Source organism: Engystomops pustulosus, chromosome 8 (assembly GCF_040894005.1).
Source record: "Engystomops pustulosus chromosome 8, aEngPut4.maternal, whole genome shotgun sequence".
Classification (NCBI taxonomy): domain Eukaryota; kingdom Metazoa; phylum Chordata; class Amphibia; order Anura; family Leptodactylidae; genus Engystomops; species Engystomops pustulosus.
Genome location: NC_092418.1, coordinates 26,721,564 through 26,735,075, shown reverse-complemented (window position 1 = coordinate 26,735,075; position 13,512 = coordinate 26,721,564). Strand labels below are relative to the sequence as shown.

Genomic DNA, 13,512 nt, shown 5'->3' with positions numbered 1-13,512 from the left:
ATGTCACAGTACAGGTATAATACACACAGTGATGTCACAGTACAGGCATAATACACACAGTGATGTCACAGTACAGGAATAATACACAGAGTGATGTCACAGTACAGGGATAATACACACAGTGATGTCACAGTACAGGGATAATACACACAGTGATGTCACAGTACAGGGATAATACACACAGTGATGTCACAGTACACAGGTTTCAGTAGGCCCCTGGGAAATAGAGCCTTAGTGGGCCCCATTGCAGTGAACTCATGTGGCAGCATTCAAAATTCAAAAACTAACTAATATACTCCCTAGTTTATCATCCCAAACAGCCCTGTCATAGTTATTTTATATTCATCCCCCTGATATTTTAAATATTTACAACCCCATTATGTTTCTATTACATACAGCCCCCATGGATCTATTATATACAGCCCCCATGGATCTATTATATACAGCCCCCCTCACCAGGCACTTCAATGTATCCAGAAAACTCCTCGCAGGGTCTAACTTTCTCAATCCCTATATAATCTTATACACATCATCTGTGGCCTATGAATGGGACTTTCAGCCTGTACCTCATGTGCTCCCCGGGGTATGGCCACTTCTGAAATGATATCATAAAAAGAGAAGAACCAAAGCACAAAAAATATCAACACAGGAAAGAACCTCAGATACATGTAAAATACACATGGGGACTTTTTTGAGGTTTGGGTTACAGTAGTTTGGGCTGAAAGGGACATTAAAGTTTACAAGAAAGGTTTATAACCTGCCAATTAGGCAATGGGGGGGGGGGGATTTGTCTTTGTAATTTAGCATAAAGCGTCAGTGCCTGTACCAATATAACAATATTCCATGTGCAACACCCTCGCCGATGCAATGGCGAGATAGTGCTTGCGAATACGTCCCACCTGTAGGTAACACCACCTTACACTACATGGTCCTTATAGGATCAAGGGGAAATTGCAGTGGTTAATCCTGCCTGGCAAGGCAGATGTTAATGTATGATGTAATTATGTCAACCAATGTCTGTGTTACATCCTGTGCTCTGTAGCTGAGATGTGATTGGAGGAGCAGCCACCACCTGACCAAAGGGAGGTAATAAAACCTCTGGCCCAGAATGTTCTGGAGCACTCTTAGAGAGTTAGACTGAGAGAAGTCTCTCAGTCTATGTAGTGAGTGAGTGAGTAAATCTCTGTCTAGCCCATACCAGAGCAGGAAGAGCCTAGCCCCTGCCTCTGAAGAGTGGAGCTATTAGACTAGAGTAGTGTAGTGAGGAAAGAGGTATCATTCCTACCTTCAAGGGTGATACCTGAAGCTCTACAGGACAAGCTGAAGCTTCCTATAAGGACACAGCTGCCACCCAGCCTGCCCTCTACATCCAGGCTGGTGAACTATCTCCTGAGGCTCCCTCCAAATCACATCTCGGCACCCTACCTACCTGTTAAAGGCTCGTTTTCTGCAGTTCCTGCCGGTTGCAATAAACTGTAAGTTGTTTGCTTCAACTTCTGCCTCCGTCTGGTCCCTGCTAATACGGCTGCCTTCATCACCGGGCACCCTGTCCATCACCCAGAGACTTACACTCGGGACATTAAGGGGTTGCCCCAGGGAGATCCGCTATAGCAGCCTCTCCCTCATCATTTCTTGCCAACACCACCCTGCTGGAGACCTGCCAGGCTGTCGGACAGCCCTCCGGTTCCCCCGTACCAAGCACCGTGACAATAGCGTGCTTAGGCCGCAACCGCCAGCCACTCCGGTACCGCGGGCCCCGGCTGTCTCCAGACCTCCCCTTTAAGGCTAGGCCCCGGTGGGGGATGTTGCACATGTATATGCTGCTGTTTTTAATTAAAAATGACATTTTTATAAAGGGGTTGTCCCATAAAAGACTAATCCTATACTTATGGAATAGAAGTAACGTGTCTGATCATTAGGGGGGAGATTTATTATCAAGTTTCTGAGGTAAAACTGTTCCAGTTGCCCATGGAAACCAATCAGAGCTCAGCTTTAATTTTATAAACAGCTGTGGGAAAATGAAAGTTGAGCTCTGATTGGTTCCTATGGGCAACTAGAACAGGCCTGCTCTAAGAAACTTGTGATAAATCTCCCTGTAGGAGTCTAAACATTGTGATATCCTGAGAGGTCACAGGGCAGGTTTATGTCTCATATACTGGAATTCATCGGGGCACATTTACTTACCCATCCCGTTGACGCCGTGGTTCTGGAATGTCCGACGAGGATTCGGAGCTGCCGCGATTCACTTAGATTGTGCGTCCAATTTCCTGCATGTGTCGTTTCCACCGCTCAGGTTCGCCGGAGTTCCCCTTCTTCTTCCCGGTGCATGTGAGTGCTAATCTTGCGACACAATTTGGTTTGTTAAATTGAGCAGTTTGTCCGAATCAGTCGGGTTGTCAGATGGCCACGCCCCCTGATTTGTGTCGCTTGAAAGTCGGCGCCGATGCACCAAAATCCGATCGCATGTACCAAAAACCCCTGTGCAATTCAGGGCAATATTCGGGAAACCCGACGGAAATGCGTCCAATGGACCCTTAGTAAATGTGCCCCATCATGTGCATCCTGTGAGGAGACCTTAAAGGGGTTGGCCACTCTTTTAAAAATAAGTTGCCCGAATCATAATTATGTTAAAAAAAAAAGGCCTCAACTAGTTCCATCGGTTGAAAAATGTTACATTTCCAACTGTACAAAGATTGCGATAGAAAAACGAATGATTTTAGAAATGTTTCCTTGTAAAGCGCTAGCAAACAAAATTAGGTAAATCAGGTATCGCCTGAACTTTACCGAGCGCAGAATAATGGTAACAATCAAAATGAACAGTGTGCTTCATGAAAAAACTTCCTCAACCAGTGATATATGTGGAAAATGTTTTAAAAACATAACGTCTTTCAGAAATTTTAACAAGAAAAAAAAACAAGATAAAGGGCGTGTCCTGAAGACCAAAACTGGTTAATGGAAGGGTTCATGGAAATCTACCATGAATACCAAGCATGGATAAACCAGGGACATTACTCATAGATCCGGGCACCGTGACTGTGGTAATCTTCTTATATTTGTTATCTATGGCCTCCTTCCTTCTAGAATTAACTCTTAAAATGGTGCTATTGAGCAAGAAGGGCTCCTGGGGGGGGGGGCATTACCAGAGCATCTCTCTGCTGTAGCTTCACAGACTATTACACTGTGCAGGAGGGAGAACCTCCCCCCACTGTTAGATTACTTCAGACAAAGGGCGGGGGATAGTGCTGACGGTTGACAGTATAACGGCTTGTGAATCTGCAGCATGGAGGGGCTCTATTCTGATGATAGGTTTCCTTTAAGGCTGGGTGTCCCATCAGATGACAGTATATTGCTGTTTGCTTCTAATAAAAGCGTATGCGACTCTGTGCTGCGTTTTTGCAATCCAGTCCCATTTAGTGAAATCCTCATGTCATGACTGTATATTATCCCACAGCAATATCCCACACTGTGTGTTCCAGACACAGTCACCCCTGTCACCTTATTGCTCCCCAAATATTGGAGCTGTGATTTATACAGCTCTACCCGCACTCATTATCACACCGGCAATTTCTGGTGTTATGCCGCCCTCTAGCGCGTGATTCGTAAACCGCACTCAGCTGTCTTCGCTGTAGAGCCAGGACGCATGCGCGGTTGTGCGCTCATCCCTGCGCCTGCGCAGTACGGACGACGCGGAGTTTGTGACGGCTCTTCGTTTCCCTTCGTTCCCGCCAGTTTCCGGTAGTGTGTGACCTGTCTGTACTTATAGCAGGGGGCAAGCTGCGTTATTGGGGTGCGGGGTGTGCGGCCTTCAGGGCAGTAATAATGTGCTATGTATGATATACTATGTGTATATATACAGTACATAGTATCTACACTAAGCTCATATGTTTCACTCTAAGGAGCTCAGATTGCAGGGTAAGGCTGTTATTGGGGCATTGCTAAGGACAACCCCTGGATCCTATACAGCGGCTAACATTAGCAACGCTCCTGTGCCCGTGGGACCTCACGGTGGCGTCACCCTGCGCCGTGATTTACGGATTCCACATAATGTCCCATCCAGGGTGTAATGTGAGCTTCATTTTTTGTCTCCTGATGCAGCAAATTCGTCGCCATAGTCGGAATCGACGTAAATGTCCGCAGCCTAAGGCCGCGGTCACATGTTCCACTAGCGTTGCGTTCATAACGCCCAATCGCATATGTGATGAAATGCATGCGATCGATAACCCATAACGCATATGTGATCGGGCCGAGACCTTCCCCCTGTGCGTTAGCGTTGCGTTGTGACTGCGGCCTAACACCACGTTCACACACTGCGCATAGAAACGCAATTCGCGCGGCGCAGGGAGGACCTTCTTTCATTCCCCAGCTTCTTCCCAATGCAGGTGCTTAGGTCTGAACGTGTCTACAATCGGGAGGTCCCATTCGCGCCATTTTTTTTTGCTGCCTTCGGCGTTCAGTTTGCGCTCCATGTGATGCCTTCCCTATAGTCTTTGGCAATGACACGGATACCGAATGTATATAGGATTTTTCAATATATATATATTTGTATGAAAGAGAAATTTCTCAGTTTTTCCGTATTCTGAGGCTTTTTTTCGCACTTCACTGTAAGGACCTTTGTGAGGTGTCAAGCTGATGACTTGACTTCTACCATTTTGGGGACTGTAGGCTCTTAGTACATGTTGTGAAGTGGCAATTGGGACATTTGGGCGTTTATTTTCTGTTAACACGTTCACCGCCGGAAATAATGATTGAATATTTTGATGGAACTAGCTATAGTTGCTATGGAGAATTACTTCCTTTAAGAAGTTTCCTCGTATCCATAATGTACGGATGATGTTATTAGATACCTGTGACCCGGTAGTGGATGATAATAGTCGATGAAATGGTTTGGGCATTAGTCCATGGACCCCCAAACCACCCACCTTATTTTATACTGAGAAGGACCATCACCCCTGAAATCCTCCTACATCTGTTCCTGCTCTCAGTACACAAGACATTTCAGGACCTTTGAAGTTCCTACAAAGGTCCTGACACATCCTCCATTCTAAAAGAAGCAGATCCTAGTCCCATATGTAGGAAGTGATTCCAGACTTGTAGGGACTATAATACTCATACACCCCAGGGCCCGTGGCTGTCCTAATCCTATCCATTCTGATGATTCTCTGTCACTATTTATTCCGCAGTAAAGAATGGCCATCAGTGAAAGTCACCAGCGATTTCTTCAAATCCTCATGTCTCACGGGATAATGGAAGCTTCTGCTGTGAGAAAATTACACAAACATTGCTGCGAGGTTCATAAAGGTGAGGCCACTGGGTATTTTATTGCTTGCATTTCATTTACAGGCGGTCCCCGACTTACAGACAACCCCTAGTTACAGACGGACCCCTCTGCCCACTGTGACCTCTGGTGAAGCTCTCTGGATGTTACTATAGTCCCAGGCTGCAATGATCAGCTGTAAGATGTCTGTAATGAAGCTTTATGGATATTCCTTGGTCCAATTGCAGCAAAAATTTTGAAACTCCAATTGTCACTGGGGCAAATAAATTTTTTTTTGTCTGGATCTACAATTATAAAACGCATACATACAGTTTTGACTTATATTCAAATTCAACTTAAGAACAAACCTATGGGACCTATCTTGTACGTTAGCTGGGGTGTGCCTGTAGGTTTAAAGGAAATCTACCATAAAAATCCATCATGAATAGCCATGGACATTACTCATAGATCCAGGCACCAGGACTGTGGAAATCTTCTTATATTTGTTATCTATGGCCTCCTTCCTTCCCTTTAAAATATGCTAATGAACTTGAGTAATGCCCCCCAGAGCCCCTTTATGCTGCAGCTTCACAGGCTGTTACACTGTCTCACCCTGCTCCCTCGGCACTACTCTCTCCCTCTGCCCGATGTAATCTCTTTGCAGCATTGGAAGTTTCAGCACACAGTGGGAGGGGGGAAGTGATCCTGCACGGTGTAACACTGACAGCCTGTGTATCTGCAGCAAGTAGGGGCTCTGGTAACACCCCTAGGAGCCCTTATGGCACATTGGCATAGTTTTAAAATATGATTTTAGAAGGAAGGAGGCCATGGATAACAAATAAAAGAAGATTACCACAGTCACGGTACCTGGATCTATGAGTAAGGCTACATTCACACTAACGTATGGAGGACGTATATACGGTCGATATACGGCCTCCATAGATGTCAATGGGCGCATGGCGCCCTACGGGAGCGGTACGGTGCAGCACACGTGCTGCACCGTGCTTTTGGAGACAGAGTGCCCAAACTACAACCAATACTCATTTACATGTCACAAAGTGCCAACATGACAAAGTAGTAATTTATTGATCCCTCCAGTATCACAGGTTTTAATTGTATTGGTGTCCTGAGTTCACCAATACAATAGAAAGATGAAGGAGAAATTTGGATGTAAGCTTCCCTCCAGGGGACCCAGAGCAGGAGCTCCAACGACAATCCATCTCTCTCTATCCACACCTTCTTGCTCCTGCTGTACTGCTGGCAGCCAAGGATATTGCTTTAAAATGGCGCTGAGCATGGCACATCCTGGGCTGTCTTGGACCACAGGAGGAAGCTTTGAGTCCTGCCTGGCAAACTCTCTGTTGGCATGACGGCCTGGGTGCCCACAGAAAGGGCACCAGTGCCATAGGTTTGCCACCACTGTTCTAGGTACTTACCCATTGTAGCCACCTGTATGTGGATACAACACACAGAAACCACTCAAACTGAAAACTCAGACACAGGCTATATATCATCCGTACTACATTACATTAGCACCAAAGTGGATGTAATTTATGCAGATCACATCCATATGGTGCAATAGTTCTGCTGCAGGTTTTCCATCGGGTGTAATTTATTGCTGAGGATTCCGGATGTCGAAGATCCATCTATTATGTCGCTGTGAAATCACCACTTAAATACTACAATGATTGGGATGATGGGACTGTGTTATGCAGCAGATTTCCCAACACGTGGTGTGCCACTACCGTACGGCACAAGGCCTGGAATCTGCAGCAGCAATAGTAGTGGAGAAAGTTTTTTGCAGTTGTAAAAAAAAAAATAAAAAATTCTTGTTTCAGTTCACTACGTGCACGACAAGTTGGACGATTTTGTGGACGTTATCAATAAACATCTGCAGCCTCTGTTTATGCAGATTAGGAAGGGGACGGATGAAAATGACGGCAGAAGATATTACTCTCTGGTAAGTTGAGTTTCTGGTGTCACATTCAGCTAATCTGTAGATACAGTCCTGCCTGCGTTTCTTGTCTAATAAAACCTTCCCTTATGCTTCTATCTTCTCTAGGTGAACATTGCAGAAAATGAAGTCACGAAAATGGCCATGGATTATGCTGAAAATGAACTGGAACTATTTAGAAAGGCGGTGAGATCTGTATTGATGTTGTTAGTCACTGATCAGAATGATTGGTGATGGAGAAGCGAATGGCTCCCTGGTCAGGCCATGCACCATCACTGCACTGTATGGGGACTTGCGGTCCCCTGTCCTCATGATAAAGCAATAAAAGGGAAGGACAGAAACCCCAGCATCTACATCCACTGGAAACAAAAATTGTAGCGGGTGCACACAGATGATAATCCTTGTGCTAGGGTTTACAACCCAAAACAGAAATAGATGAAGCTACAGAACTGCAGAGAATAAGATGAAGATGCTTGACAAAGATTCATAGCAAATTGAAACGTCGCTTTTATGCCAAAGTGAATTACAGACTTGAACTTCATCTTATTATTTGGCGTTCTGTAGCTTCTTCTATTTCTTTGTTCCCTCGTCCTTAACTCCGTCTTAAGGAAAAACCCTGTGGCACTTGGAGCTCTTACTGTGGGCACCCAGGAGGGAAGCTACAATCCAAATTTCTCAATCATCTTTCTAATGTATTGGTGAATTGGTCACACTAAACGTATTTATAGTGGTATACGTCGTCCTGGTCCTCCCCCACCCCCTGAAAGTGGGGGCAGGAGTGATTGGCTGCTGATGTTCTGGGTGTCTTCCCCAGCATAGATTGTGATTTACTCTTCAAAAATAAATCATCATGTGCCTATTCTCCTAGTGCTACAACAGACGCATTAGTGTTACACTGCTAACGTTATTGCAAACCTCCTATAATGCTAGCAGACACTGCCGTGCCATACGCTGCAAACGCCGGACCGTGCAGTAAGTGGTCTGGCGTATTCATGAGGGGGCGGGGCCTGGGGCGGTGACTGCCGCATCAAGCCTGGTGCAGAAGCAGCGCCTCGGACCACTCCCTTGTGAATACCCCCAAACTGCTTACATCGTGGTCCGGCGTTTTTATTGTACAGCGCAGCAGTGTCTGTTAGCATTATAGGAGGTTTCCGATAACTGGCGGGACTGTTGTAGCTCTAGAAGCTGCTTACTTTAGTAGTGCAGTTTTTACAGGTTACAGGTCCTCTTTAACTACCATTGTGTGAACAAACCTGTTAGCAGTCTTTGAGAAGATAATTCTGTGTTGCTTTTGTCCATCTTATCACACCCTCCTGAGCAGATGGATCTGATCATAGACTCCGATAACGGATTTGCATCTTCAACAAATATTTTGAACCTGGCCGACCAACTCCAAAGCAAGAAAATGAAGAAGAAAGAGGTAGAACAACTACTGCAGAATTTTGTGCAAGACAAGTGGCTTATTGAGGTAAGTGTCACACTGCTGGATACCTACCTCACCTGACATAACACATGCATAGAGATTAGATGGTAAAATATGTCATCATATTTGTTTTCTGCTTCTTTCCAGTTTATAGAATCGACCAATATATTGGGGCACTTTGCTAGGGAATGCATGGAGTGACAGGGGGTATGAGCGACCTACCCCATTCATTCACATTGGGCATAACATTAGATGGGTTGTTCATTGTTGTACATTGCTGACCTTGCATCATTGTCTGTTTAGAAAGGGGGGCTTTTTAGGGCACAGTGCACAATACTATACATGTATCTGGAGGCAGAATGCTCCATGTTGTATGTAGCCCCTTGCACCAGAGCTGATCCTGCAAATACAGCACCTGGTTGTGTGTTGTGTTAGGCTGGCGCCACACGTGGCGCTTTTGTCTGCGTTTGCGAACGCAAACGCAGACAAAGTCGCGCCCACCGGGGAGGGCCTCGGCCCGATCGCATCGGCGTTTCTATGGAAATGCCTGCGATCGGGAACGAGCCGCCGGTGTTTCGTGTTAATTTAACGCGAAACACCGGCGTCTCGTTCCCGATCGCAGGCGTTTCCATAGAAACGCCGATGCGATCGGGCCGAGGCCCGCCCCGGTGGGCGCGACTTTGTCTGCGTTTGCGTTCGCAAACGCAGACAAAAGCGCCACGTGTGGCACCAGCCTTAGGCCCAAACTTGTGCTCGTGCAGAACATTTATTTAATTCTTAAAGGTTGGACTTGATGGACTTGCGTCTTTTTCCAGCCTTATATACTATGATACTATCATGGGTGTCAGCCTCCCACCAATCACATATCAAAGGCCTATCCCGAGGCAAAACCATAAATTTAAAATTCTGAACAACCCTTTAAAGCTGTGTATGTCCTAACCCCAGGATATTATAAAGATACAATGGCCCACAACAAATTTTAGCATATGGGTAAGAATGTACAAATGCCAAACTAATTACACAGAGTAGGACCAACACATTCAAATGTAAATGTGGATATAAAGAAGAGGAAGCTTGCTTGTATATTGTATGTTTTAAGAATCTATATGAATCGTCCACATGTAGTGGTGGAGCAAAATGTCCTGGTATGAAATAATTCCTGCATTTTTCTTTCCCCGTGTCTTGATCTGTAGAGAGACGGAGAGTACAGCCTTCACACTCGCTGTCTAATGGAAATGGAGCATTACATACAGAGCACGTACCAGGACATGGTGAAAACTTGTAATATCTGCCACAACGTTGCTATTCAGGTAACACCCTGCTGGATATTACTTCAGAGATACATCTTTTACTACTACGTCAAGTCTTGTACAGGCGGTCCCCTACTTAAGAACACTCGACTTACATACGACCCCTAGTTACAAACGGACCTCTGGATATTGGTAACTTATTGTACTTTAGTCCTAGGCTACAATAATCAGCTCTAAGAGTTATCACAGGTGTCTGTAATGAAGCTTTAGTGTTAATATTTATTCTTATGACAATCCAACATTTTTAAAATCCATTTGTCACAGAGACCAAAAAAGTTCTGGCTGGGATTACAATTATAAAATATACAGTTCCGACTTACATACAAATTCAACTTAAGAACAAACCTACAGACCCTATCTTGTATGTAACTCGGGGACTGCCTGTATATAGCTACGAAGTACAGTTGAAACAAAGACATGTGTCCCCATGATCTATGAGATAAGACGTGGCGATTCATGGACAACATAGGTAGCAGTCTGGCTGAGCAGCAGATATCACAAGGCTAATTCTCTACTTTGATGAAACATTGTTAGTAGCAGGCGAACAACGTTGTGGGAAACCCATTTCCATTCAAGTTATATGGATTGTTACAGAATTCACGTCGAAGTCCAGTAAAATAGATTGATAAATTATATTTACTGAAGAATTTCATCAGGTTTTTGCTGCAGATCACTATGGAATTTTTATTTATATATGTTGCGTTAATTAATATGCCAACTAATTTTTTTTTTTTTTTCCATTTTACCTTTCTAGGGTCAGGTCTGTGATAACTGCGGTATCAAGATTCATTTAACCTGCGTGGAAAAGTATTTTAAAGGACACGAAGAGCCTCGCTGTCCCCAGTGTGCAGAAGGGTGGTCGCAAGAAATTCCAAGTAAGAGCATTAGTTCTGAATGTTATTGTGTGCTGGAGACTTATAGTAACATATAGCGCACATCTGTGGTGTAGGTACGAAGGAATGTACCTGGGTCATGAAAAGCTTAGGGGAGGTCCCAGGCGTGGGAGACCAGGGTCCTGTTCTCACTAATTGATGGAGCATTTAATACTAACGAAGTGTTAGAAGTTGCAGAACACAGCTGTCATGTATCCCAGGGCTCCTGTTCCCTATCTTTGAGAACAGTATTGTGTGGAGTGGATGGATACAGGCTCAACATGCCACTCCATCGTCTCGTAAGAATCGGACTTACATTCTTGTCATTGGTGGCGATCCATCTGTTGTTATTCCCAATCCTGTACATAAGGGATAAAAATCAAGCTTGGTGAAATCTCTTTAAAGAGGACCTGTCACCCAGAAATTCAGCACTAGGAGCTGCTTACTAGTGCTAGCAGCAGTGTTACAATGATAGCGTTGTGGGAAACCTCCGATAACGCTATCTAACACCACCTCGGAGTACAATAGAATTGCTGTGCCGCTCTCAAAGGAGTCCGGCGTATTCATAAGGGGGCAGTCCGAGGCGCCGCCTCTTCCCCGGACTGCCCCGATCGCTCCATAGCTCGGCGGTGACTGCGGTGTCATGTGGCAGTCACCGCCCCTTATCCCACCCACTCATGAATACGCCGGACCGCTTTGAGAGCAGTCCGGCGTTTCTATTGTACTCCACACCAGTGTTAGATGGCGTTATCATAGGTTTCCCATAACGCTATCATTGTAACACTGCTGCATTTGTTTTAGCACTAGGAGATGCTTACTTTAGTGATGAATTTCTGGGTGACAGGTCCTCCTAACTTTTTTTTTTTTCCTCTCTATTGAAAGTACATGTTCACCAAGTGTGTATAGGAGAGTGGAAAGGAATAACTGCTGGAAGAAAATTGTATGGACACATAAAGAAAATGATTTGATGAAGTCTTGATGCAACGATCATAAATATGTACTAATGTATTATTGAGTACTAGTGGCTTAATTGTGCAGCCCAGACCAATTCTTTTTGGACGCACCTGAGCTGTAGATAACCCACAGAAAGCTGGAGGAACATTGTATAAGATCATCATAGTAGTAATAATAATAATAATGATTGATTCTGTACTTCTCAGGGCTGTCACAAACAGATTCTCCCGTCCCTTCCACTTCCCAGAAGGAAACCAGAGCAGGACAGAGGAAAGCGATCAGCGTCGCAGCCTCCACCAGATCGAGACGCTCCTAACACCACCCTGTGACGTGATCTTTTGTGATATTTTGTACAGAGATAAATTACTTTTGCCATTTTACTTCTTTTTTTTTTTTGTAAAGTTTTGTAAAACTTCACCTCTTTTATTACTTTGCAATAATTCACAGCTTAATAAAGTAATAGATATAATAAGATCCAGACTGGAGATGATTTACTACAGCCCTAAAGCAGTTATCTAATATACAGTATCATTTCTTCCAGGAACAGCGCCTCTCTTCTCCTGCGTCTAGTACTGCAGCTATGTCCACTGGAGGGTGAATTATTAGACAAACTCCTTACATTTTTTGTTAATTCTCAGCCCTGTAACTAATATATTTGATTCAGCTGTTAGAACCGTTGGGTTTGAGCAGGTTTTTGGCCTAAAACAAGAAAATTCACATTCACTGACTGCAAACAGAAGTCTTAAAACAGTGAGAGATGAAAGCACAAAGTGTCAGGGGTGTAGCTAGACTTTAACTACAAGTATTTTGAGCACCATTTCACAAAACCTTTTTTGCCATCAGTAAATGCATGTAATATTCCATCATATGTCCTGACTTGGAGCAGTTTTATTTAGTGACTGAAACAAATATGGTATTAAAAAAATAACGGATCATGTTACTAGAGATTGCAATTATTTCTAGTCTAGATGATCTTGTGTGAGCAGAATACTCTTCAGACTGAGGGTGATGTTGCATATAGGGTTAGTTGTTTGTGTTGGTGTATGCAGACACATGTTATGTTCAACATCATCTTGATTTTGTATATACTGTACAGTATTACCTACACTGACACATTGTAGCAAACTGTCAGGGCCGGAGGGAGATATAATCCCTTTAAGGACCCTGCTTATATCTGTGTTTCAAACAATCGAATAAACAATATCAATAACTAAATTGGTGGATTTCTGACATGATGGATCCTATTAGTGCATTTAGTTCTAATTAAAGCGCATCTACCACCAGGATAAAGGTCTGGATGCAAATGAGCACAGGGGACTCCAGGCTCCATAGGTGTTAATGGAGCCTGGAACCCCTAAGGCTCATTTGCATAAAGTCTTTCATCCTGGTGGTAGATGTCCTTTTACTAAATCTTCTGCATTTTTCCAAAATGAGTTTTCTTTCATTTTGGGTGAAATCTGTGAATGTCCCTTATAAATCCCTAACATAGATGTGAGCAGAGCCTTCATTGTGGCAGATTCATTGATGGCACATGCTAGCACCGATCGTGGCTGTTAACCCTTTGATCTCCACCGGCAATGCTGTTGTTGCAGCATTGCATGCTACCCATGACGTCATGGGAGAGCAGGGATCTGTTGCCATGACAGCCTCGGTCACACAAAGATCTGAGACTGTCATGTAATGGGCTATCTATTACATTGTGCGATTTGCACATTGTAATAGATGATGTGCAAAATCCCCACTGC

At 44.3% G+C, this 13,512-nt stretch overlaps 1 protein-coding gene across 4 annotated transcripts; it reads left to right on the top strand.

Moving 5' to 3' along the window:
- The first annotated feature begins 1,165 nt into the window (after nt 1-1,165).
- Nucleotides 1,166-12,239, top strand: NSMCE1 (NSE1 homolog, SMC5-SMC6 complex component). 4 transcript variants are annotated; one of them, XM_072120395.1, is made up of 8 exons: nt 1,166-1,475; nt 5,181-5,298; nt 7,093-7,214; nt 7,317-7,394; nt 8,530-8,676; nt 9,825-9,941; nt 10,696-10,816; nt 11,974-12,239. In XM_072120395.1, exons 2-8 carry the CDS (start codon nt 5,187-5,189, stop codon nt 12,081-12,083), a joined length of 807 nt encoding a protein of 268 aa, XP_071976496.1. In that variant the 5' UTR covers nt 1,166-1,475; nt 5,181-5,186; the 3' UTR covers nt 12,084-12,239. The 4 variants fall into 4 exon arrangements, with proteins under 4 accessions (XP_071976496.1, XP_071976493.1, XP_071976497.1 ...); XM_072120392.1 differs by lacking the exon at nt 1,166-1,475 and adding an exon at nt 3,582-3,735; XM_072120396.1 differs by lacking the exon at nt 1,166-1,475 and adding an exon at nt 3,767-3,787.
- The last annotated feature ends 1,273 nt before the right edge of the window (nt 12,240-13,512 follow it).

What these genes read in the sequence shown, in the direction of transcription:
- NSMCE1 (XM_072120395.1), top strand. Translation starts at nt 5,187, where the DNA reads ATGGCCATCAGTGAAAGTCACCAGCGATTTCTTCAAATCCTCATGTCT. An exon ending in TTGCTGCGAGGTTCATAAAG is followed by an intron (nt 5,299 to 7,092) that starts GTGAGGCCACTG and finishes TTCTTGTTTCAG; the next exon opens with TTCACTACGTGCACGACAAG. An exon ending in AAGACAAGTGGCTTATTGAG is followed by an intron (nt 8,677 to 9,824) that starts GTAAGTGTCACA and finishes CTTGATCTGTAG; the next exon opens with AGAGACGGAGAGTACAGCCT.